Here is a 27,815-nt window from a genome sequence, read left to right on the forward strand (position 1 = left end):
TGTGTTCGTGACTACTGAGGACCATTTAAAAAAAAAAAAAAAAGTTAAAATTAAAATAGGCCGAAGCTTAAAAATCACTTAAGCGTCTTCAGAATGGATCAGACTATCATTTAAAAAGGTTTCCCTTTAGGGGACCTGTTTTTTGGTCCCCATACCGTCAGAGGTCCCCTAAAGGTGACTGTGTATACAGAGCCATGTCCCCATTAAGTCAGAACACACACACACACACACATATATGCTGGTCATCATTTGGAATGAGGACCAAGTTGTTGTTCAGTACTTGTGGGGACCACCCTTTCTACAGGTTGTGGAGGCATTAAAAAAATGGTGTAAAATGGCCACTAGCCAGTTAGCTCATACACGTCTTTAAATCTCTGGATTGATGAAGGAATGTGCCGATCATAATTACTGGGGACCCTGGGTAAAAGTACTGAATATGGTTCATGGGGACCAAATTTAAATCATTTTGCATAGTTCACACAAATTTGTTCGTGACTACTGAGGACCATTTAAAAAAAAAAAAAAGTTAAAATTAAAATAGGCCGAAGCTTAAAAATCACTTAAGCGTCTTCAGAATGGATCAGACTATCATTTAAAAAGGTTTCCCTTTAGGGGACCTGTTTTTTGGTCCCCATACCGTCAGAGTTCCCCTAAAGGTGACTGTGTATACAGAGCCATGTCCCCATTAAGTCAGAACACACACACACACACACACACACACACACACACACACACACACACACACACACACGTACACACACACACACACACACACGCTGGTTATCATTTGGAATGAGGACCAAGTTGTTGTTCAGTACTTGTGGGGACCACCCTTTCTACAGGTTGTGGAGGCATAAAAAATGGTGTAAAATGGCCACTAGCCAATTAGCTCATACACGTCTTTAAATCTCTGGATTGATGAAGGAATGTGCCGATCATAATTACTGGGGACCCTGGTTAAAAAGACTGAATATGGTTCATGTGGACCAAATTTAAATCATTTTGCATAATTCACACAAATTTGTTCGTGACTACTGAGGACCATTTGAAAAAAATAACATTAAAAAAATTGGAATGAGGTGAACTCTAACGAGAAAAAGTTGCAATGTTGACACAAAGCTGCCATGCAGGCTGTTTTTTTTTTCCTTTTGTCTTAATTTTATTATGTAAAAAACATTTTACCATGAATTGATTAACGTGGAGCCCGACTTAAACAAGTTGAAAAACTTATTGGGGTGTTAGCATTTAGTGGTCAATTGTAAGGAATATGTACTGTACTGTGCAATCTACTAATTACAAGTTTCAATCAATCAATTATTTATTTTTTTGCCATTTGTTTAAAAAAAAAAAAAAGCCAAAAAAATCCATGTCATAATGAATTATTTTCAAAGCTCCAATTAGTTCAAATACTTAATTAAAAATATTTTTTGGTGGTAAATATTGCATATATTGTGCAGTTGCCATATAAAAACATAAATGTTTTCTTTGACAAAATAGCATAAAATAAACAAAATAATATTTTAAACGTAAAATCGACAGATATATCTGAAGTTGATCTCGTAACTTAAGTGTTGAAAGTTAAAAAAAAACCTTAATAAAAATGTATCACTTTCTGAGTGGGGCACCTTTTGGATCCCAAATATATTTAGTGGTATTTTATTTATCTGGGGCGGCATAGCTCCGTTGGTAGAGTGGCCGTGTCAGCAATTTGAGGGTTGCAGGTTCGATTCCCGCTTCCGCCATCCTAGTCACTGCCGTTGTGTCCTTGGGCAAGACACTTGACCCACCTGCTCCCAGTGCCACCCACACTGCTTTAAATGTAACTTAGATATTGGGTTTCACTATGTAAAGCACTTTGAGTCACTAGAGAAAAGCGCTATATAAATATAATTCAAACACTTCACTTTTCACTGTGATTACTTAAAAATAATAAAGAATTCAAATCAATGGTGTCCTGCATTGTTGATCTTTTAGGGCTATAATTACTAAATACTGCATATTTCAGTTTTACTATTACAAAAAAAAAGATGTTTTGACAGAAAAGCCATAAAACCTTTTTTTTTTTAAGTTGATATAGAGATTTACTGTAAGCGTTAAATAAAAAATAATAATAAAAATGTGACTTCATTTGAACATTTTATCAACTGAGACCCTTTATGGTCCCTGGGAACCCTAAAGGTAAAATACATTTTTTAAAATCCATATATTTTGTTATGGTTTGACAATGTAAAATATCAAAATGCTTTCATTTTTCCGTGTGTGGCCCTCAGTGGAAAAAGCTTGGACACCCCTGGTGTAAACAGAGCCATGTCCCCATTAAGTCGAAACACACACACACACACACACACACACACACAATCCAACAGCAAAACATGGAATTTTTTTTCCCTGTAAAAACAAGTTGAAATCTACTAAAGAGTTTAAAAACTCTTAGAACAAGTCAGTTGCACTTCACTTCCTGTGAGCCTTATATGGGCGTGATTCCTCCCGGCCAACCATGGATGACATAGTGTTAGTAGTGACGTCATCATAATCATTTCCATACATTTGTAATACTTGAAAGACAATCTGGTGGTGAGAGCATGCGTAATTTCACAGGCTTACCCATAAGGCCTTTGGATGAACGCAGGGTGAATCTGCGGGACTCCGAAAGTGAAACCTGCAAAGATGAAAAGAAAACCATCCGTGAAGATAAAAAAGTGCGATTTGTGACGACGCTGTCAGAGTTAGTTTGTGACGAAGCCCAAGATGCAGAGAAGGAGGCAGGCATTGAGTGAGAAAACAGGATTTAATCCTTAAAACGAAAACAAAACCAAATGAAGGGTAAAACGAAAAGCGCGCACGAGGCGAATAACAAACTTGGCTAAGAACAAACAAAACTGGAAGCAGGGAACAAAACAGTAAGCTACAAATAGCTACTGAATATAGCTTCTTGCAACGCTGATTGACATGACACGACAGGTAGCAACCACAATAATCCAGCCCAGAGTGGAGGAACAAGCAGGTCTAAATAGCAGCTGGCTGATTGACACCAGGTATGGCCCAGTGCCAATCAGCCACAGCTAAGGGGAAAAAGCACTCAAAGATAACAGCAGGAAATAAACAAAATAAGAGCGCTTACAGGAAATAACACAAACATGTCCAAACTTTCAAGGACAAGCCTGACGTTTCCAACGAGGACTTTGATGGATGGACTTTGTGAAATGTGACGAGGCGGCAGCAGACTGTGTGCCTGCATGTGCTCATGAATAGTCATGATGAATGAATGATGAATATGTGTCACCTGGCTGCATGAGGCGGGGCTTGGCTCCCAAGTAGGCCAAGTTGACGTTGGCCTTGCGCCCGTCGATGATGGGGTTAGGGTCCTTGCAGGCGCGGTCGGCACACGAGCGCTCCGCCATGGTCACCTGCTCACAAGATGGAGGCTGCTGACACCCGCCCACTTCCTGTCACACCCTAGCACACGCTAACACTGGCCTATGAATCAATGAACGGATTACTACCCATCAAGTGCACCAATGAATGATATCTATGTGTGTGTGTGATCGAACAACGTATGAATGAATGAAGTGTACAACTGAAACAAATACGGTCCATGAATAAATGAATGAATGATGTGTATTAATGAATGAATTAGGTGTATGAATAAATAAAATACTGTACATGAATAAATGAATGAATGACGTGCATTAATTAATGATTTAGGCATGTGAATAAACCAAGTATATGAATGGATGACTAATATGACTAAAGTGAATGAATGGTGTGTATAAATGAATGGATGAAGGGTATAACTGAATTAAATGCTTTATATGAATAAATGAATGGATGACACGTATTAATAAATGAATTAGGTGTAAGAATGAATTAAATGCTGTACATGAGCAAATGAATGAATGACGCGCACTAATGAATGATTGAGGCGGATGAATAAATCAAGTATATGAATGGATGATATGAATGACTAATATGACTAAAGTGAATGAATGGTCTGTATAAATGAATGAATGAAGGGTATAACTGAATTAAATGCTGTATATGAATAAATGAATGGATGACACGTATTAATAAATGAATTAGGTGTATGAATGAATTAAATGCTGTACATGAACAAATGAATGAATGACGTGTACTAATGAATGATTGAGGCGGATGAATAAATCAAGTATGTGAATGGATGATATGAATGACTAATATGACTAAAATGAATGAATGGTGTGTATAAATGAATGAATGAAGTGTGGAAAACTTAATTAAATAGTGTATATGAATAAATGAATGGATGACATGTATTAATAAATGAATTAGGTGTATGAATGAATTAAATGCTGTACATGAACAAATGAATGAATGACGTGTACTAATGAATGATTGAGGCGGATGAATAAATCAAGTATATGAATGGATGATATGAATGACTAATATGACTAAAGTGAATGAATGGTGTGTATAAATGAATGAATGAAGTGTATAACTGAATTAAATAGTGTATATGAATAAATGAATGGATGACACGTATTAATAAATGAATTAGGTGTATGAATAAATTAAATGCTGTACATGAACAAATGAATGAATGACGTGTACTAATGAATGATTGAGGTGGATGAATAAATCAAGTATATGAATGGATGATATGAATGACTAATATGACTAAAGTGAATGAATGGTGTGTATAAATGAATGGATGAAGGGTATAACTAAATTAAATACTGTATATGAATAAATGAATGGATGATACGTATTAATAAATGAATTAGGGGTATGAATAAATCAAATACTGTATATGAATAAATGATGTGTATTAATGAATGAATTAGGCGTGTGAATAAATCAAATACATGAATGGATGATATATATGACTAATATGACTAAAGTGAATGAATGATGCACGAATGATGTATATAAATGACAGAATTAATTGTATAACTGAAATACTGTATATGAATAAATGAATGGATGATGTGTATTAATAAATGAACTAGGTGTATGAATAAATCTAATACTGTGCATGAATGAATGAATGAATGAATGACATGTAGTAATGAATGATTTAGGCATATGAATAAATCAAATATATGAATGGATGATATGTATGACTAAAGTGCATGTATAAATGAATGGATTAAGTATATGAATAAATACATGACGTGTTTGAATGAGTTAATTACCGTATATGAAAAAACATTGTGTATGAATAAATGAATTAGGTAAATAAATAACGTGTATGACTGAATTAAATACTGCATATGGATGAATGACGCATATAAATGAATGAATAGTATGACATGTATGAATAAATGAATAAATGATGTGTATAAATGAATGAATTAAAAGTATGAATAAATTAATAGACCAATGAATGATATGTAGTGAATGAATAAATGAATGAGGTCTACAAATGAATGTATTAAGTGTATGACTGAATTAAACACTGTATATGAATGAATGACGCATATAAATGAATGCATTAACTGTATGAATAAATCAAATATATGAATGAATGATATGCATGAATGAAGTGAATGAATAATTAATTATTTAAGTGTATGACTGATTTAAATAAATCAAACATATGAATAAATGAATGACTGACATGCAGGAATGAATGAACAAAGTGATTAAATAAATGTAAATAAATTATGTGTATGACTGAATTAAATACTGTATAGGAATAAATGACCCGTATAAATGAATGAATTAAATGCAAGCGGAATAAAATGGATGGACCGATGGATAAATCAAATAGATGAATGAATAATATGCATGAATGAATGAATGAATACATTAATGACATGTATAAATGAATGTACTAAAAATGTATGACTGATGTAAATATTGTATATGAATACATGATGTGTATGAATGAATTAAGTGTATGAATAAATCAGATATATGAGTAAATGAATGATGTGCACGAATGAATGAATAAATGTAAATCAATTAAGTGTATGAATGATATAATGTATATGAATAAATGACGTGTATAAATGAATGAATTAAGTGTATTACTGAATTAAATACTGTCTATAAAAATGACTTGTATTAATGAATGCATGAATGAATGGAATGAATGAATGAAGTGTATGAATAAATCAACTGTATGAATAGATATACGAATAGTGTGAATGAATATATGACTGAATGAATGAAGGGTATGAATAAAAAAATTGTATGTAAGTATGAATGAATGATGTGCATGTATGAGTGAATGAATGAATGAATGACATGTATAAATGAATGAATTACGTCCATCCATCCATTTTGTACCGCTTATTCCCTTTCGGGGTCGCGGGGGACGCTGGCGCCTATCTCAGCTACAATCGGGCGGAAGGCGGGGTACACCCTGGACAAGTCGCCACCTCATCACAGGGCCAACACAGATAGACAGACAACATTCACACACTAGGGCCAACGTGTATGACTGAATAAAATAATGTAAATGAAGAAATTATGCCCATGAATGAATGAATGAAAGAACTATATGAATAAATCAAGTGTATGAATATATGAATGAATATAGTGAATGAATATGTGGACAAATGAATGGTATGAATGAATAAATTGTATGTAAGTATGAATAAATAAAGCTCACAAATATTAAGTGTATGTATGAATAAACAAAGTGTGTGAAGGGATTATTAAAGTACACCTATGAATGTATGAATAAAGTGTATGAAAGAATGACGTGAAGGAACGAATAAAGTAAATTATTGAATAAAAGTATGAATGAATAAACTGTAAGGAAAAAGTGAATAAAGTGTATGAAGGAATGACTGAATGAAGTGAAGGAATGAATAAAGTGAATTAATGAATATAGGGTATGAATGAACGTATTAAGTGTGAGGGAAAAGTGAATAAAGTGTATGAACGAATGAATAAAATGTATGAATAAATATTAGATTTAAATGAATAAAATATATGGCTGACAAAATTCTATGAATGAATAAATTAAGGACATGACTGACTGACATGTATAACACATGAATGGTATTCATGAATGCATGATTGCTTGAATAAGAGGTATGAATGAATAAATTGTGTGAATGAACGTATGACTGAATGAATACAAAGTATATTAAAATAAATTGTATGGATGAATGTATGACTGAATAAATGAGAGGTATGGATATATGACTGAATGAATGAGAGATATGATTAAATAAATTGGATGAATGACTGAATGAATAAGAAGTATGAATAGTAAATTGTAGAATGAATAAGTATGAAAAAATAAATTGTATGAATGAATGTATGACTGAATGAATGAGAGGTATGAATCAATAAATTGTTTGAATGAATACATGACTGAAAGAATGAGAGGTATGATTAAATAAATTGGATGAATGAATGAATGACAGAATGAATAAGAAGTATGAATAGTAAATTGTAGAATGAATAAGAAGTATGAAAAAATAAATTGTATGAATGGATGTATGACTGAATGAATGAGAGGTATGAATCAATAAATTGTTTGAATGAATACATGACAGGTATGAATATATGACTGAGAGGTATGAATCAATAAATTGTTTGAATGAATACATGACTGAATGAATGAGAGGTATGAATATATGACTGACTGAGCGGGAGGTATGAATAAGTTTTTGTATGAATGAATATATGACTGAATGAATAAGAAGTATCAATAATGCATTGTATGATAAATAAATTGTGAGAATGAATGTATGACTGAATGAATACGAAGTATAGATAAATCAATGGTACGACTAAAATGTATGACTGAATAAATGAGAGGTATGAATAAATACATTTTATGAATGAATATATGACTGAATGAATTAGAAGTATGAATAAATCAATTGTATGAAGGAATATAGGACTGAATTAATAAGAAGTATAAATAAATGAATGTATGGCTGAATGAATGAGAGGTATAAATAAATATATTATATGAATGAATGAATGAAAGAGGGTATGACAGAATGAAGATGAGCTCCTATGTTACATTGGATTCCTGCCAAGAAGTCCAGTAAATATTCATAATCAATTATTATTATTGATATTGTTGTTATTATTATTATTAGAAGAATGTTTTCTGCAACTAGAAACAACTTTGAGAGATTTGTCAAAGTTTCCAGAATTGACCAAAAATAAAGAATGACAGAACTTGAAAAATGTTTCAACACAACTTTGTGCAAATCATTTGGAAGTCTGGAAAAAGTCCAACTTTCACTTTCGCTTTCGTTTTCATTTCCATGATGAGCTGGTCAGTTAGATGAAGAAGAAGAAGGAGATTCAAACTTGTGGAATATTTCACGCAAGAATGTGCGACAGGATGGACGGTGCAGGTGAGTGAGTGAGGTGCAGGTGAGTGAGTGAGGTGCAGGTGAGTGAGTGAGATGCAGGTGAGTGAGTGAGGTGCAGGTGAGTGAGTGAGGTGCAGGTGAGTGAGTGAGGTGCAGGTGAGTGAGTGAGGTGCAGGTGAGTGAGGTGCGGGTGAGGGAGTGAGGTGCAGGTGAGTAAGTGAGGTGCAGGTGAGTGAGTGAGGTGCAGGTGAGTGAGTGAGATGCAGGTGAGGGAGTGAGGTGCAGGTGAGTGAGGTGCGGGTGAGTGAGTGAGGTGCGGGTGAGTAAGTGAGGTGCAGGTGAGTGAGTGAGGTGCAGGTGAGTGAGCGAGTGAGTCCCTACTCACAAATCCGTATCCTCTGGACTTCCCGGTCTGGCGGTCTGTGATGACCACCGCCTCCTCGATCTCCCCGAACACCTCGAAGTACTTGCGGAGGCTGGAGTCGGTGGTGTGGTAAGGCAGCCCCCCCACGAAGATCTTGGTGTAGGTGGTGTCCTTCTGCGTGCTGTGCATCTTCGATGACGTCACGCGGGAGCGTCTGTGGACTAGTTCTTCTTCTTCTTCTTTTTCTTCCTCTTCCTCCAGTCAACACCATCAGGACTCGGCGGCCCTCCTCGCTTCCTCTGCCGGCCCAAAGAGAACCGACACGCTCGCTCCCGAGGTCTGCCTCCAAGCCACGCCCCCTACCCCCCCACCCCCACGCCCGACCACGTGGTCCACTTCTGACCAGGTCAACATGGATTCGTCACGTCAGGTGCACGGAGACAATCATCGTGGAAAAATATACATCGATTAAACACAATTCATTGATACATTTGCTAAAAAAAAAGTTGATTCATTCAAAAACGAATGTTTGACATTTCGCCCACGTCGTTCTGACCTGGGGGCAGGTGTACCTAATGCAGTGGCCACGGCGGGGGCGTACTCGAACAGACAAAAAGTGTTCGAATGGAGAAAAATGGAATATTTTACTCACATTCCAACACGCGGGAGTCGAGTCCACGTCGAGAGGAGTCCGGCCAGAGGTCAAAGGTCGCTGGAAACTAAACAAAGAGTCGCAAACGTCGGCGTTGTCATAATTAAATGACAAAAACAGCGACATCCAGTGGTCGTCATGGCAAATGACGCGCCAGATAAATAACTTCTGCACTAAAAATGGCAAACAGCGACGTTCAGTGGTCGTTGTGACGAATGACACGCCAGAGAGATATTGATCACTTTGTCAGCATCAATGTTGCAATTTATAAATAAAGGTTAATAAAATTCTCAGAAAATAAAAATCTTTGTCAGCTTGGTCGTCTTTTTTTAATTTAGTACGAAGGTTTTTGGTACTTTCATAAACGACTGTTACATAGAAGTGCTTGTCAATATTATTATATTGAAAAACATTTTCTACATAAATGTTGATTTATGAAAGTAAAACCTACATTTTCTGATTGGCTTAATGGTTTACAATTATCAATCAAATTTTGGAGAATGATTAAGAGTACAAAAGCCCTTAAGTTGATATATTTGTTAAAAACATTTCAAGTGATTTTGTCTTTGTCATATGTTTTATTATTTTATTTAATACATTTATTACTGTATCTGTATTTGCTTTAGTTTTATTTCCATGATGTTGAAAGTGCCTTGACTTTTGTGTGAATTATAAATGTGTGTTTGTTCAATAAAAATAAAAATGATAAATAAAATAAATGTCAACATGTCGTTCGTCACAATGACCACTGGACGTCGCTGTTTGACATGTTTAGCCGAGCTCCTCGGGAGGACGCCAAATTGCCAGTTTTTTTTCTTTGTTATTTTGATTTAAAAAATTGTGCATATTACAAAAATATATTCTCAATGTACACAAAAACCAAGACACTTAAAAAAAAAAAACTCAACAATTTCAAACATCCACATCAGGTTGAGCAAATACTGCCTTTTGCAAAATTTGGAAGGAAAGAAAACTAAAGCAAATACAAATAGAAAATAATATCCTAACAATAAATAATACAAAAAAAAAAATTGGACAACATAAAAAAATCACACAGACAAAAAAGCTTAATGTAAATCACTTTAAATGTATGCAATAACAAAATCAATTGTATTTTTAATCATTTCCCAAGATTTAAAAAAAAATAATTAAGCGAATTTAATGAATCCAGATTTATGTAGAATTTGTTTGGAGAATAATAATGTTGACAAACATTTCTTTGCTATCATAACTTATAAAAATGCCAAATTTGATGTCTTCTATTGGACGCCAACGTGCTAGCGAAGACGTCACTTCCGTTGTGGAAAGCGACGCTCGATGTTTTTGTCAACGGTTTATGACTTATTCGATAAAAAGAATAGTTTACATCGCAGTAAAAGAGAATAACAATATAAAATAAGAACATCTGGAGTTTCATCGTCACAATTATAACCACTTGTATCTACTGTCATTGCACAGATTGACACACGGGGGCGCCACTGACTCCCATCGCGTCATTCCCCCTAATATCCTTTTTTTTTTAACGAAGTGCTTAATGAACTTAAATCAATATCTAGGCCTAACAAAAAGTGGAATTTCAAACTGTAAATAAAGTCGTAAAAAAATATGGATTTATCGGCCATTTTTCGGCAGCTGGTTTCTAAATAATGCATTCTTAAATGATCCATCCATCCATCCATTTTCTACCGCTTATTCCCTTTCGGGGTCGCGGGGGGCGCTGGCGCCTATCTCAGCTACAATCGGGCGGAAGGCGGGGTACACCCTGGACAAGTCGCCACCTCATCGCAGATTCTTAAATGATGTGTGTCATATTTTGTCATATTTTGTATGACATTGTTTTGAATTAAAGATGAGCAAAACATAAAAATAAACCAAAACAGTGAACGAACATTATTGCCGTAGGACAAGTTGACTGGAAGTGAATATATATATATATATATACATATATACATATATATATATATACACACACATATATATATATATATATATATGTGTGTGTGTGTTTGTATACACATATATATATAAATGTATAAGTACATATAAATACAGTTTATATACATACATATATGTATAAATACAAGTATATATACACATTCCGCCCGATTGTAGCTGAGATAGTTTCCAGCGTCCCCCGCGACCCTGAAGGGAATAAGCGGTAGAAAATGGATGAATGGATGTGTGTGTATATATACACATATATATTTATGTGTATATATACATATATCTACATACATATACACATGTATATATATATACTGTATATTAATATTTTTATACATATATATGTATATATACACATATATATTTGTGTATATATATATATATATCTACATACATATACACAAGTATATATACATATAAACTGTATATTTTATACATATCTACATATGTATATGTGTGTATATATATATATATGTATATATATATATATATGTATATATACACGTGTGTGTGTATATATATATGCATCTACATATGTATATACATATATAAACATATACATATATGTATGTATATATACATATATAAATATGTATATATATACATATATAAATATGTATATACAGATATATAAATATGTATATATAGATATAAAAATATGTATATATATATATAAGTGTGTATACATATATACAAGTTGAGTAAATCATTTAAATGTATCATCGTTTTCACAGCTTTGTGCTTGTTAGAAGTTTTAATGTAGTTGTAATTCTTTTTTTAAACGGCACACTAAACATGTCCGGTATTGAGAAAGTCATCACCTTGTAGTTGTTATTGCAGAATTCTACATCAACATGTTGACTTTCAACACTCAGCAGCTTCAACACTTTTTGTCTCTAAGAAAAGGCGTCAAGGAAGGAAAATGAAGTAAATAAACAGAAGACTCAAGCAGAAATAAAATAAAATGAATAAAAAATAGGATGGGATAGAAAATACAAAAAAAAAGCGCATGTAAATCACTTTAAATTTCTCCCAAAATTATATTAATTTAGATGCTTTTGTACTTTGAAGAATTCTCCAAGATGGAATTGATCATTTGAGGCATGTTGATCATCAGGTGCTCCCCGCAGACCTTGGTCAGGTTCCTCTGGACCGAGGCGCGCCTGCTCCAGCTGGTCCGCCCTCACCTGAGACCAGACCTCAAGGTCAGGGGTCGGCTGATATTTCACAAGTATCAGTCCTTTCCATTTGTCCCGGGACATCCAGTTTTTGTCCTTCTTTTGTGGAGTTCTCCTCTAAACATTTGAAGGTGTTGAAATCACCGTGTAAACTCGCTAATGCTAATCAGTAGCATGCTTATGGCATATAGAATGTAAATTAGCATCAAGCTAACACTTTGAGAAGTGGAAACAAGCTTTTAAGCACCTTGTATCAGGCATGAAAAATGACAACATTATAAAAATGCTTGTTTACCCGCCAAGTGCTTGAGCCAACGTGCGCCTTAGTTGTAATTTTAACTTGTTTGGAGGTGCTTAAATCACCGTGTAAACTCGCTAATACTAATCAGTAGCATGCTTATGGCATACATAATGTAATTTAGCATCGAGCTAACACTCTTTGGAAAGTGAAGTTAATTATATTTATATAGCGCTTTTTCTCTAGTGCCTCAAAGCGCTTTACATAGTGAAACCCAATATCTAAGTTACATTTAAACCAGTGTGGGTGGCACTGGGAGCAGGTGGGTCAAGTGTCTTGCCCAAGGACACAACAGCAGTAATTAGGATGGCGGAAGTGGGAATCGAACCTGCAACCCTCAAGTTGCTGGCACGGCCACTCTACCAACCGAGCTATACCGCCCCACAGTGTAGACAAAATAAGCGCCTTATATGTGGTGTGACAATCCTGACAGTCTGCTACGATACGCTTGTTTACCCGCCGAGTGTTTAAACTGATGCAAAGTTTTAACCAGTTGGCTGTTTTTGAAGGAGTTTCATCAAAAATGAACACGACCAAAAATATGAACTGGTGTGCATGTTGTACAAGTAAAGACCAGGCAGCAGCTCTCACATTCTCATACTTTCTGTAACACTAAAATGTAGAATTCATTAATAACTAAATATACTAGTATTGTTTAATAATTAACTGAATATACTAGTATTGTTTACTAATTAAAGTATTCATTAATAACTAAATATACTAGTATTGTTTAATAATAAAAGTATTCATTAATAACTGAATATACTAGTATTGTTTAATAATCATAATATAAATAACCATAGATAAAAGTATCATTTACTTATTAGTATTAATTAATAACTAAAGAAACTAATATTGTTTACTAATTAAACAAACCACACCTAGGAAGAAATGTCTGCCATCTTGCAAAATGCCTGGACTCTAATCCTCATGGACTCTGATCCTCATGGACTCTAATCCTCAATGGACTCTAATTGGGCGGCATAGCTCGGTTGGTAGAGTGGCCGTGCCAGCAACTTGAGGGTTGCAGGTTCGATTCCCGCTTCCGTCATCCTAGTCACTGCCGTTGTGTCCTTGGGCAAGACACTTTACCCACCTGCTCCCAGTGCCACCCACACTGCTTTAAATGTAACTTAGATATTGGGTTTCACTATGTAAAGCGCTTTGAGGCACTAGAGAAAAAGCGCTATATAAATATCATTCACTTCACTTCACTAATCCTCAATGGACTCTAATCCCACTGGAATCTAATCCTCATGGACTCTAATCCCCCAGGACTCAAATCCTCATGGACTCTAATCCCCCTGGACTCTAATCCTCCTGGACTCTAATCCTCCTGGACTCTAATCCCACTGGACTCTAATCCTCATTGGACTCTAATCCCACTGGACTCTAATCCCACTGAACTCTAATCCCCCTGGACTCAAATCCTCATGAACTCTGATCCCACTGGACTGTAATCTGCAATGGACTGTAATCCGCAATGGACTGTAATCCCCCTGGACTCTAATCCTCCTGGACTCTAATCCCACTGAACTCTAATCCCCATGGACTCTAATCCCCCTGGGCTCTAATCCTCATGGACTCTAATCCCACTGGACTCTGATCCCCCCTGGACTAAAATCCTCATGGACTCCGATCCCACTGGAATCTGATCCCCCTGGACTCTAATCCCCCTGGACACTAATCCTCATGGACTCTAATCCTCATTGGACTCTAATCCCCCTGGACTCAAATCCTCATGAACTGTGATCCCCCTGGACACTAATCCCACTGGACTCTAATCCGCAATGGACTGTAATCCCCCTGGACACTAATCCTCCATGGACTCTGATCCTCCATGGACTCTGATCCTCCATGGACTCTGATCCTCCATGGACTCTGATCCCCCTGGACTCTGATCCCCCTGGACTCTGATCCCACTGGACTCTGATCCCACTGGACTCTGAACCCACTGGACTCTGATCCCCCTGGACTCTAATCCCCCTGGACTCTAATCCCCCTGGACTCTAATCCCCCTGGACTCTAATCCCACTGGACTCTAATCCTCAATGGACTCTAATCCTCATGGACTCTAATCCTCATGGACTCTAATCCTCATGGACTCTAATCCCGCTGAACTCTAATCCCGCTGGACTCTAATCCCCCTGGACTCTAATCCCCCTGGACTCTAATCCCACTGGACTCTAATCCTCAATGGACTCTAATCCTCATGGACTCTAATCCTCATGGACTCTAATCCTCATGGACTCTAATCCCGCTGAACTCTAATCCCCCTGGACTCTAATCCCCCTGGACTCTAATCCCCCTGGACTCTAATCCCACTGGACTCTAATCCTCAATGGACTCTAATCCTCATGGACTCTAATCCTCATGGACTCTAATCCTCATGGACTCTAATCCCCCTGGACTCTAATCCCCCTGGACTCTAATCCCACTGGACTCTAATCCTCAATGGACTCTAATCCTCATGGACTCTAATCCTCATGGACTCTAATCCTCATGGACTCTAATCCCGCTGAACTCTAATCCCCCTGGACTCTAATCCCCCTGGACTCTAATCCCCCTGGACTCTAATCCCACTGGACTCTAATCCTCAATGGACTCTAATCCTCATGGACTCTAATCCTCATGGACTCTAATCCTCATGGACTCTAATCCCGCTGAACTCTAATCCCGCTGGACTCTAATCCTCCATGGACTGTAATCCTGCTGGACTCTAATCCTCCATGGACTCTAATGCTGCTGGACTCTAATCCTGCTGGACTCTAATCCTCCATGGACTCTAATCCTGCTGGACTCTAATCCTGCTGGACTCTAATCCTGCTGGACTCTAATCCTGCTGGACTCTAATCCTCCATGGACTCTAATCCTGCTGGACTCTAATCCTGCTGGACTCTAATCCTGCTGGACTCTAATCCTCCATGGACTCTAATCCTGCTGGACTCTAATCCTCCATGGACTCTAACCCTGCTGGACTGTAATCCCCCATGGACTGTAATCCTGCTGGACTCTAATCCTCCATGGACTCTAATCCTGCTGGACTCTAATCCTGCTGGACTCTAAACCTGCTGGACTCTAAACCTGCTGGACTCTAATCCTCCATGGACTCTAATCCTCCATGGACTCTAACCCTGCTGGACTGTAATCCTCCATGGACTGTAATCCTGCTGGACTCTAATCCTCCATGGACTCTAATCCTGCTGGACTCTAATCCTGCTGGACTCTAAACCTGCTGGACTCTAAACCTGCTGGACTCTAAACCTGCTGGACTCTAATCCTCCATGGACTCTAATCCTCCATGGACTCTAACCCTGCTGGACTGTAATCCTGCTGGACTACTGACCTGAGCAGGCAGCTTCTCCTCCCATCTGTGACCTTTGACCTTGAGGGGCTCCAGCCTGGCAGGTCTGACCTTGTCATCCACCTAACACACACACACACACACACGTGTGACAACATCTTATTTTGAAAAGCATATGGTACTTCCTGTGCAAGCACCCACCGTGCTGCCTCCCTCCCGCCTGGGGATGACTCCCTCCCTCTGCAGCGCCTCCATCAGGTGGGAGGAGGTCAGGTGCACCTGCTGCAGGACGCCCCCTGCTGGCAGCTCTCCAGGTAGCGGACTTCCTGTTTGGTGCTGGGAGGGGTGGGCCAGGACGGTTGTCACGGCAACAGCACACGGCTGCGTCGACACATCCATCCATGAATTATAAAAAGTCCAACATGCTAACTCACATTTCCCCCCCATTTCTAATCATTGATGGCTTCTAATCAATACTTTTAAGAATAACAATTATTATGTTGAGAATAACAATTATTATGTTGACTTGTCTTGCTTTCATTCCAGTTTGTCCTGGTGGGGCTAGTCAGGAAGTAGTCTTTGCCATGCAGTTATGTCTGTTGGTGAGTCCTACAAAGTGTTTGTACTGCAAGTATTACACAGCAGCTGTTTGATTGGAACGTGCGTCTGATTTGTTGTCATCAACACATTCGGAGGCGCTGAAATCGCCATGTAAAACTGCTAATGCTAATTAGTAGCATGTTTATGGCATATCCAATGTAAATTAGCATCGAGCTAGAAGACTTTGAAAAGAGGTGAAACTTTTAAGCGCTTTATCAGCCATGGAAAATGACAACTTGTAACAATCCACTACAAATACGCTTGTTTACCCGCCAAGTGCTTGAGCCAATGTAGTTTTCATTAACACATTCGGAGGTGTAGAAATCACCATGTAAGACCGCTAATGCTAATCAGTAGCAAGTCTATGGCATTTTCAATGTAAGTTAGCATCGAGCTAACACATTTTGAAAAGTGCAGACTAACTTTTGAGTACTTTATCAAGGATGGAAAATGACAACATTACGTCGTGACAGTCGGCTACAAATACGCTTGTTTACCCGCAGAGTGCTTGAGCCAACGTGCGTTTTAGTTGTGGTGTTTCATTAACACTTTTGGAAGTCTTTAAATCACCATGTAAAACCGCTAATGCTAATCAGTAGCAAGTCTATGGCATTTTCAATGTAAGTTAGCATCGAGCTAACACATTTTGAAAAGTGCAGACTAACTTTTGAGTACTTTCCATCAAGGATGGAAAATGACAATGTTACGTCGTGACAGTTGGCTACAAATATGCTTGTTTACCCGCCGAGTGCTTGAGCCAACGTGTATCTTAGTTTGGAGGTGTTAAAATCACCATGAAAAACCGCTAATGCTGATCAGTAGCACGTCTATAGCATATTTAATGTAAATTAGCATCGGGCTTGCACATTTTGAAGAGTGGACCCTTAACTTTTAAGTGCTTTCCATCAGTCAATTAACGAATGAATCAAAGTTCATTTATATAGCCCTGAATCACAAATGTCTCAAAGGGCTGCACAAGCCACGACGACAACCTGGGCTCAGATCCCATGACAAAACCTGGAAGGTACCGCAGATGTGGGGCATGAAAAAAAAAAGGTCAACATGAGTTACTTAGTAATAGTCCGCTACAAATACGCTTGTTTACCCGCCGAGTGCTTGGGTCGGTGCAGTTTCAACCAGTCTGCAGTTTTTGAAAACAACAAAATAGTCAAAGATCATCTCTATGACAGCACTCTGATGTTTTTAAAGGACCATCTCTAAAAATGTGAAGTGTTTTGAAGTGAGCCGGGGATAGTCCTGCCACACACCTTGAGCAAGGGGAGAAGAAACACTTCTTACCTGCTCTGAGCTGTCCGAGGTGTTGGTGGTGGAGCCCCCACACCCCATGTTGCACCAATATCATCCAGAAGATTCTACCAAACATTCCTGCACACAATGCTGACTCAGCGTTGCCAAGGCTGGTTGCTACCATAAATATGACCCGCCTAAGTAGAAACAATCCTGGCAACAAACACACAAACACACGTAATGTAACTGTGTGTGCGTGTGTGTGTGCGTGTAAGACCCACAACTAGGAAGTGTTCTTTTCCTTTACTAATTGTATTTATTTATCAACACTCAAACTGTATCAAATGTTTTTTTACTAACAGAATGTTAACTTGACCCCAATGTTTATGTTGATAACAACTTCACCTACTAGTATTGTTTAATAATTATAGTATTCATTAATAACTAAATATACTAGTATTGTTTACTAACTATAGTATTCATTAATAACTAAATATACTAGTATTGTTTACTAACTATAGTATTCATTAATAACTAAATATACTAGTATTGTTTACTAACTATAGTATTCATTAATAACTAAATATACTAGTATTGTTTACTAACTATAGTGTTCATTAATAACTAAATATACTAGTATTGTTTACTCATAGTATTCATTAATAAGTAAAGATACTAGTAATGTTTAATAATTATAGTATAACTAAAGACACAAGTATTGTTTACTTATTAAATATAGTATTAATTAATAAGTAAAGATACGATTATTGTTTAATACATTTGTAAATATCCATCCATCAATTTTCTACCGTTTGTCCCTATCTCAGCTGCATTGGGGCGTAAGGCGGGGTACACCCTGGACAAGTCACTATCTCATCGCAGGGCCAACACAGATAGACAACATTCACACACTAGGGACCATTTAGTGTTGCCAATCAACCTATCCCCAGGTGCATGTCTTTGGAGGTGGGAGGAGCCTGTCCACAGGTGTGTGTCATTGGAGGTGGGAGGAGCCTGTCCCCAGGTGCGTGTCATTGGAGGTGGGAGGAGCCTGTCCCCAGGTGCGTGTCATTGGAGGTGGGAGGAGCCTATCCCCAGGTGCATGTCAATGGAGGTGGGAGGAGCCTATCCCCAGGTGCATGTCATTGGAGGTGGGAGGAGCCTAACCCAAAGTGTGTGTCATTGGAGGTTGGAGGAGCCTATCCCTGGTACATGTCTTTGGAAGTGGGAGGGGCCTATCCCAGGTGCGTGTCTTTGGAGGTGGGAGGGGCCTAGCCTTAGGTGCATGTCTTTGGAGGTGGGAGGAGCCTATCTCTAGGTGCATGTCTTTGGAGGTGGGAGGAGCCTATCCCCAGGTGCGTGTCATCAGAGGTGGGAGGAGCCTGTCCCCAGGTGTGTGAAATTGGAGGTGGGAGGAGCCTATCCCCAGGTGATTGTCTTTGGAGGGAGGAGCCTATCCCCAGGTGTGTGTCTTTGGAGGTGGGAGGAGCCTATCCCCAGGTGCATGTCTTTGGAAGTGGGAGGGGCCTATCCCCAGGTGCGTGTCTTTGGAGGTGGGAGGAGCCTGTCCACAGGTGCGTGTCATTGGAGGTGGGAGGGGCCTATCCCCAGGTGCGTGTCTTTGGAGGTGGGAGGAGCCTGTCCACAGGTGCGTGTCATTGGAGGTGGGAGGGGCCTATCCCCAGGTGCATGTCTTTGGAGGTGGGAGGAAGCCGCAGAGAACCCACACAGCCACAGCGGAGAACATGCAAACTCCAAACAGAAAGGTCCTGAGCCCGGGATTGAACTCGGGACCTTCTTATTGTGAGGCACATGCACTAACCCCTGTACCACCGTGCTGCCACATTTGTAAATATATTATTGTTTAATATGTTGCAAATCAAATATTATTTAAAAATTATGTAAATCAATGATTGAAGAACTTTGTAAATATGGTATTACTGCATAAATATGGTATTGTTTAAAAACTATGGGTAAACCGTTGAATAAATTCCAAGAGAGCAGAAATATTTGATAGTTTTATTGATAGTAATGAACCATGGTTTTGAAGTCTTATCACTCATCTGGTAATAATTATAATAACAATAATAATCATCATGGCTTCCAAATTAAACTCAACTTCCTTACCATCCAAAGTCCCCCTTGTCCATTTAAAGCTGCGATATAAAAATATATACTTAATACTTTGTACAATACTGGTTTTGGTCCAAACAAAAGTGGATCAGTAAGCCAAATAGCCTTCAGTCATCAAAGGCTCTCCAATTTGCATGTAAGTCCTTTTTTTTAAATGGATGTGGGCAACTTTGAATTATAGGAATGACAACAAGCGACTGCAGACACGGGAAGAAAGGACCATCATGGGGACAGAGAATTAAAAAAAAAAAAAGAAGAAGAAAAAGAAGAAAGAAAACAAAGAGTATTTACAAGTGGTAGTAATGCTGAAAGGCCAATTAGAGCTGAGCAGGTGGGAAGAAGTCACAGGGAAAGCATACATTTACAAAGGTTCTAACCAACCGTGCATGTACACTCGCCTCCTTTCCTTCCTTCCTAGCTTTTAATTACAAACATTCATATGCTCTCACACACTCACACACACACACAGACACACACACACACACACACAGACAGAGCTACAGTGTGTACATCTAGTTTACATCCAGCAGCTCCTCCACAGTCCTTGGTAGTGTGTGCACTAAGTGTGGACGTGATAGTTGTCACACTTCAGTCAGCAGCAGGGTGGAAACAGACAACATCAGCCACCTGACGTGGGAGCAAAAAGCCACACACCTGGTCGGGAAAAGTCCTCCCAGTCGCCGTGCACACGTCCACGCGTCTACGTCCTTCGGCGCCGCGCCTGCTTGAACTTACGTCCGCCTATCGTCTGCTGGCCGGCGGGGGCCGGCGTGAAGGACTTGGATGACCTGCAGAGAAGCAGTCACGTGTCACACTCTCTTCTAATGCTACAAAATGTCCAAAAGCAGGCAAGTTGTCAGCTTGTGTAAATGCTAAATAAAAATACTTATATTCAATTGAATAGACTGCAAAGACAAGATATTTCATCTTCACACTGACAAACTATCTTATTTTTTGCAAATAATCATGAAGTTAGAATTGCAAAAAAAGCATGTTTACCAGTGTGTTACATGGCCTTTCCTTTGAACAACACTCAGTGCAGGTTTGGGAACTGAGGAGACACATTTTTAAAGTGGAATTCTTTCCCATTCTTGCTTGATGTACAGCCTCATATTTTAGCCTGCACACATTTTCAATGTCTGGACTACAGCCAGGCCAGTCTAGTACCCACACTCTATGAAGCCACGCTGTTGTAACACCTGGCTTGGCATTGTCTTGCTGAAATAAGCAGGGGCGTCCATGATAACAACATATGTCGCTCCAAAAGCTGTATGTACCTTTCAGCAATAATGGTGCCTTCACAGATGTGTAAGTTAGCCATGCCTTGGCCACTAATACATGCTGACTTTTACACTTTGTCCCGATATCCACAGTTTCCCAAAAAAAAAATTTAAATCTGGACTCGTCAGACCCCAGAACACATCCACTTTGCATCAGTCCATCTGGGTGTTGTTGATAAATGGCTTTGGCTTTGCATAGTAGAGTTCTAGCTTGCACTTACAGATGTAGCGACCCACTGCAGTTACTGACAGTGGTTTTCGGAAGTGTTCCTGAGCCCATGTGGTGATATCCTTTACACACTGATGTGGCTTTTTGATGCCTGAGGGATCCAAGGTGCATAATATCATGACTTATATGCAGTGATTTCTACAGATTCTCTGAACCTTTTGATGATATTACAAAGCGTAGATGGTAAAATCCCTTGTTGAGAAATGTTGTTCTTAAACAATTTGCTCAGGTATTTGTGGACAAAGTGGTGACCCTCGCCCCGTCCTTGTTTGTGAATGAGTGAGCATTTCATGGAAGCTGCTTTTACACCCAATCATGGCACCCACCTGTTCCCAATTCGCCTGTTCACCTGTGGGATGTTCCAAATAAGTCTTTGATGAGCATTCCTTAACTTTCTCACTTGTGCCAGCTTTTTTGAAACATGTTGCAGGCATCAAATTCCAAATGAGCTAATGTTTGCAAAAATAAAGTTTACCAGTTCCAACGTTAAGGATCTGGTCTTTGCAGTCTATTTAAGTTGAAAAGGATTTGTTGTATTCTCTTTTTATATAGCATTTCCACAACCTGACTACTTCACTACTTTTGGGGTTTGTACGCCATCACAGAACTGAAATAAACACGCCCCATGTTAAATGCTACCATCACAAAGAAGCAGAAGATACGTACTTGACGTTGAAACAAATATTACGCCACCAAAAAACTAGAAGATACATACCATAAATTTCAGACTAAAAGCCACTACTTTGTTGCTACGCTTTGATCCTGCAGCTTATAAACGGTGCAGCTAATTTATGGATTTTTCTCCGCTGATGGCTATCAAGCAAATAGTTTATTAAACACATGCAAAGACGTTTTCATTTTTGTGCTATGGTGCAATCTTTTGGAGGAGTTTGCTCACTGCAAGTGTAGCTGGGTGAATGCCTGCAAGTGTTTCCTGCTGTTTAAAGCTTTGAGCCGGAAGTACATGTACCGTTCCGTCGTCTGGTTGTCCATAGCGTTTCTACTCGTATTCTTTTACTTCACTCCAAGCAATGTTTCTAAGTTTTACAATATAACTACAACTATTTTTTACTTACTAAAGCGTCCCATGTATTTCCTGTTTCAATGCCTTGAACTGAAAAGTATAACCATCTATAACGTTTGTACTCGTAAGCTTCATTCATCACTCCAAGCAACATTTGTAAGTTTTACAATATAACTAAAATTATTCTTACTTACTTTAGTGTCCCATGTAGGAGCGTTTTCAAATTTCTACATTCTATCGTTATGTAATCAATCTAGCGTCATTAGCATTAACCAACAAGTTAACACGTTTACGAGTGTCTGGGTTAGTATTATTAACTTACAATAGCATTCTTTTTGTATTGTTTCACTTTCACAAATTCCACAGTAAAATCACCAAAACGTGACCGTGGAGTTATCGAGTCTGGTTAGCTGATTGGAAAGCTAGCTTGCACAGCTAGTGGGTCCATGGCCATGACTTCTGTTTTATTTGATCAGCCGTTTTACTGCCTTGTTACAGACACTGTTTGGAAACAATTAAGGTATGTAAATAAACATTTACAAAATACTTTCGAGTAAATATCTAATTTCACAACATATTAATTAGCGGTGCAACTAATCTATGGGAACAAAAATATTTTTTCTTCCAAAATTGAAAGAGTACGGCTAGTATACGTACTGGTGCGCTCTACAGTCTCTAAAATCCGGTACTCGATGTTGAAATAAGTGCTACCGTCTGAAAGATACGTACCCGATGTTGAAAGCGAGATGCGGTGAAAAGTTGAATCCGCCTCCTGACTGGGGTGCGAGGGCAGGGCTGGCGGCCGGTGCAGGAGGGGCCGCTGCTCCTGCCAAAAAAGTGAAGACCGGAGGACCAGGGACCCGCGGACCGGCGGTGGAGGACTCTAACGCGCTGGCTCCTCCAAACTGAAAGCCTGCAGCTGAGAACAAGGTGACAAGTATCAGCTGAGTGGATACACCCCCCCAAAAGAAGAAAAAAGATTCAATCACGACTCACTTTGTGCAGAGTTGGCAGCGGCGCCAAACGCGGGCGCGGGGTTGGCCTGCTGCCCAAAGACGGGCGCGGAGGTGGGCTTGGCTCCAAACATTGGAGTCTGGGAAGTTGCCGACGGGAAAGGAGAGCCGAAAGATGAGCTGAAGGCAGGAGTCTGAGCGGGGGTGGACGAGCTAACCAGGAAGGGGTTGGGAGCTGAGGACAGACAGGAAGTAAGCGACCAAACATGTGACCAAGAAGAGGAATCACTGCCCAACACTGACCTCCAGCTGGGGCAGCAGGGGGCGCTGAGACTCCAAAATTGACGGAAGGAGCCACAGGGGGCACCGAGCTGGCCCCGGCGCCGAAGACGAAAGACTGGGGGGGGGCCGGGGTGGAGTTGGGAGTCTGGCCGTCCTGGTTCTGTCCGAAGACAAAGGCTTTGGCCGGGGGGGCGTCGCCGGGGGTGGCGGCGTGCTGGCCAAACATGAAGGTGCTGGGAGCCGCAGCAGGAGCGGGCGCTGCTTGGGTGCTGATGCTACTGCCAAACAGACTGGCGTTGGGGGCGGGGCCTGATGACGTGCTGGGAGGGTTGCTGGGATTGTTGGCCATGAAGGAGAAAGCTGCTTTTGGAGCGTCGGAGGCTGTGGGGGAGGAGAGAGTTCAGCTCAGGTCAGTTTAGGTGCTGTGGAAGCCACATTTTTACAACAACAACATACAAGTATGTACCTGCAGCGCTTTGTCCAAAAGTAAAAGATGGCTTCGGAGCCTCCGCATTCAAACTGTCGCCCTTGTCTGCAGGTTTGCCGAATGCAAATGTGGGCGGGGCCTGCTTTACCAGGGCGCTCGGCTTGCCGAAAGAAAACCCCCCCAGAGCGGAAGGTGCGTTGTCGCCGTCCTTACTAGCGGCGCCAAACAGGAAGGCAGACGGCGTGGAGGAGGCCAGCACGTCCTTCTTCTCCTCGGGCTTCCCGAATGCGAACGTGGGCGGTTTGGTGTCGGCGGGTAACGATCCAAAAGTAGGTCCCGTCGGCGGCGTGGAGGCGGCCGGAGTGGGCTGGCCCAGCCGTGCAAAGACGGTGGCTGCAGGGGTGGGGGTGGGGGTGCTGGCAGTGCAGGAGGAAGCAGGGGGTGGCGTGGGGGGGGCATCTGCTGGTGGCTCTGCGGCCTTGGGAAGGCCAAAGCTGAAGGTGGTCTTGGAGGGGCTGCTCTCCGTGGTAAAGGATCCAGTTCCAAACATGATCCCACCGCTGCCTCCAAACTTAAAGTCAGATCCTGCAGCAGGTTGCTCGGTCTTCTTGTCCTCGGAGGAGGAGGAGACTCCAAACTTAAAGCCTTCAGACGGGCCGCTGAATTTGAACCCCGATGACACGGAGTCTTTAGAGGGGGTTTCTGATGAGAGGCTGCCAAACGGGGTGCCAAACTTGAATCCACCCGACGACAACGAAGAGGGTTCTGAAGCGGCCACCCCGAACTTGATCCCTCCGGAGGTAGAGTTTGACGTAGCGAACGAAGAAACTCCAGATTCTGAGGTAGAAGATGAACCTAAAGCTGGACGACAAAACAAAGTGTGTGTAGATTTCCACAAAACTGAGGCGTGTGCTGAACTATGCAGTGCGAGTAGTTTAGCACACATGCCAATACAGATTGTTACCCTGCAATTAACATTTTTATCCAAAACTAAATCAAACTACAGTAAAATGTTTGCCCATCTGCAGCGCATGTTTGGGGCGGCATGGCATAGTGGGTAGAGCGGCCGTGAGAGAAACCTGAGGGTTGCAGGTTCGCTCCCGCTTCTTGACATCCTAATCGCTGCCGTTGTGTCCTTGGGCAGGACACTTCACCCTTGCCTCTCGGTGCCGCTCACACTTGTGAATGAATGATGAATGAATGGTGGTCGGAAGGGCAGTAAGCGCAAACTGGCAGCCAAGCCTCCGTCAGTCTACACCGGGGCAGCTGTGGCTACAGATGTAGCTTACCACCACCAGGTGTGAATGAATGATGGCTTCTCACTTGGAGTGTATAGAAAAGCGCAATATAAATGAATCCATTATTATTATTATCAACTAATACCATAACCAAATGAACATGTGATTGACACGGAGGTATCATTGATCATTCTGATCACAATAAAAATGATTATCAGACACACACAAACATGATTATAGGAAACACACACACTAAACATGAATATAGGACATACACACAATAAACAATTATAGGACACAAACAATAAACATGAATATAGGAAACACACACAATACACATGATTATAGGAAACACACACAATGCAATATAATATAGGACATACTGTACACACAATAAACAATTATAGGACACACAAACAATAAACATGATTATAGGAAACACACACAAACATGATTATAGGAAACACACACAATAAACATGAATATAAGACATACACACAAACATAATTATAGGACACACAAACAATAAACATAATTATAGGACACACAACAAATAAACCGGAATATAGGACACACACACACAATAAACATGAATATAGGACATACATATAATAAGCATGACTAGGACATACACACAAACATGATTATAGGACATACACACAATAAACATGATTATAGGACATATAAACATGATTATAGGACATACAAACAATAAACATAATTATAGGACATACACACAATAAACATGATTATAGGACATATAAACATGATTATAGGACATACAAACAATAAACATAATTATAGGACATACACACAATAAACATGATTATAGGACATACACACAATAAACATGATTATAGGACACATACACACAATAAACATAATTATAGGACATACACACAATAAACATGATTATAGGACACATACACACAATAAACATGATTATAGGACACACACACACAATAAACATGATTATAGGACATACACACAATAAACATGATTATAGGACACAATAAACATGAATATAGGACACACACACAATAAACATGATTATAGTACACACACACACAATAAACTTGAATATAGGACATACACATAATAAACATGAATATTTGACATACACGCAAAAAACATGATTATTGGACATACACACAATAAACATGATTATAGGACAAACACACAATAAACATGATTACAGGAAACACACACAATAAACATGAAACAGAAATTATATAAAAAAAAAAAAAGGAAAATCAGTTTACAGTAAAAGTCGTCGTGACAATTGTTGGATATGACTTTAAAGTAGGGCTGGGCGATATATATCGATATACGATATATATCACGGGTTTGTCTCTGTGCAATATAGAAAATGGATACATCTTAATATTCGAGTAGACGTTCTTACACTCTCCTCGCTCTTTCCTGTCTCCTCACAGACAAGCAGGCGCACATTCATAGGTCACTTACTGTCACCTCATACGTACATGCCTTTGCCCAGCGGAGAGCTCGCGGCGTGGCTAACCTTAGCTGTGATGCTAGCGGGTTGTTGCGGAGAAAGAAGGTGCGAATCTCGTAACAAATGAAGGAAGAATTAATTCCCAATAAAAACATCGTCTGGTGGTGGTTCGGCGTCAAGCGGGAATATGTTGAACAGACAACTTTAATTTGTCAAGTGTGGGGCACAAGCGTTGCTACCAGAAGTAGCATTACTGCTAATATGTAGCATCATTTGAAAAGTCACCAGCTAATAACTTTAATAAATACACTTTTGTTAAATTGACTTAGTTGTGATTTCCTTCTCTGCATGAAAGTTTAAAAGTAGCAATTATTAGTGCAGTATGAAGAAGAATGTTTTAATGTAGACACAATCAATATACTGCTGTGATTATTTGTCAAGTGTTCATTCAAGGCTAAGGCAAAATCTCGTAATGTATATCGTGTATTGCGATATGGCCTAAAAATATTGCAGTATTAAAAAAAGGCAATATCGCCCAGTCCTACTTTAAAGCATAACTGTTGTAACTTATGGGTTTTATAGTTCATGTGTGATGATCATTCATAATTTGCATACTTCATTTAATTGCTGATAAATTAATCTATTATAAATTACAGTTAAAAAGACTTAAAAGGGAATTGATTTGATTACACATGTATTTGATATTGATTACCGTATTTCCTTGAATTGCCACCGGGGCGCTAATTAATGTAACACCTCTTCTAAATCTGCCGTTTACCAAAGGCATGCGGTAAAGGCAAGAATGAGCTATTTATTTTAAAACCTCTTCTCACTACCAAAGGCATGCGGTAAATTTAGGCCTGCTCTTATAAATTTGAGTGTGGTGTAAGGATACCATCATAAAAAGCACATTTAATAAAAAAAAACTTTATTAT

The 27,815-nt window shown here is 39.5% G+C and overlaps 2 protein-coding genes across 2 annotated transcripts in view; both read right to left on the reverse strand.

Moving 5' to 3' along the window:
- Window positions 1–9,511, reverse strand: part of rbm24a (RNA binding motif protein 24a) — a 21,376-nt gene extending 11,865 nt beyond the window's left edge. Inside the window, exons 1-3 of the mRNA XM_061896719.1 lie at window positions 8,656–9,511; window positions 3,284–3,407; window positions 2,605–2,659 (exon numbers count right to left, since the gene is read on the reverse strand). Coding sequence (XP_061752703.1) covers window positions 2,605–2,659; window positions 3,284–3,407; window positions 8,656–8,823 — 347 coding nt within the window. The 5' untranslated portion in view covers window positions 8,824–9,511. The remainder of the gene's footprint in view (window positions 1–2,604; window positions 2,660–3,283; window positions 3,408–8,655) is intronic.
- A 10,352-nt stretch (window positions 9,512–19,863) lies between these two features.
- The window catches only part of nup153 (nucleoporin 153), a 39,223-nt gene continuing 31,271 nt past the window's right edge, over window positions 19,864–27,815 (reverse strand). Inside the window, exons 17-21 of the mRNA XM_061896720.1 lie at window positions 24,226–25,047; window positions 23,781–24,140; window positions 23,521–23,712; window positions 23,254–23,443; window positions 19,864–20,779 (exon numbers count right to left, since the gene is read on the reverse strand). Of these exons, the coding sequence (XP_061752704.1) occupies window positions 20,692–20,779; window positions 23,254–23,443; window positions 23,521–23,712; window positions 23,781–24,140; window positions 24,226–25,047 (1,652 nt within the window). The 3' untranslated portion in view covers window positions 19,864–20,691. The remainder of the gene's footprint in view (window positions 20,780–23,253; window positions 23,444–23,520; window positions 23,713–23,780; window positions 24,141–24,225; window positions 25,048–27,815) is intronic.

Source organism: Nerophis ophidion, linkage group LG04, assembly GCF_033978795.1.
Source record: "Nerophis ophidion isolate RoL-2023_Sa linkage group LG04, RoL_Noph_v1.0, whole genome shotgun sequence".
Classification (NCBI taxonomy): domain Eukaryota; kingdom Metazoa; phylum Chordata; class Actinopteri; order Syngnathiformes; family Syngnathidae; genus Nerophis; species Nerophis ophidion.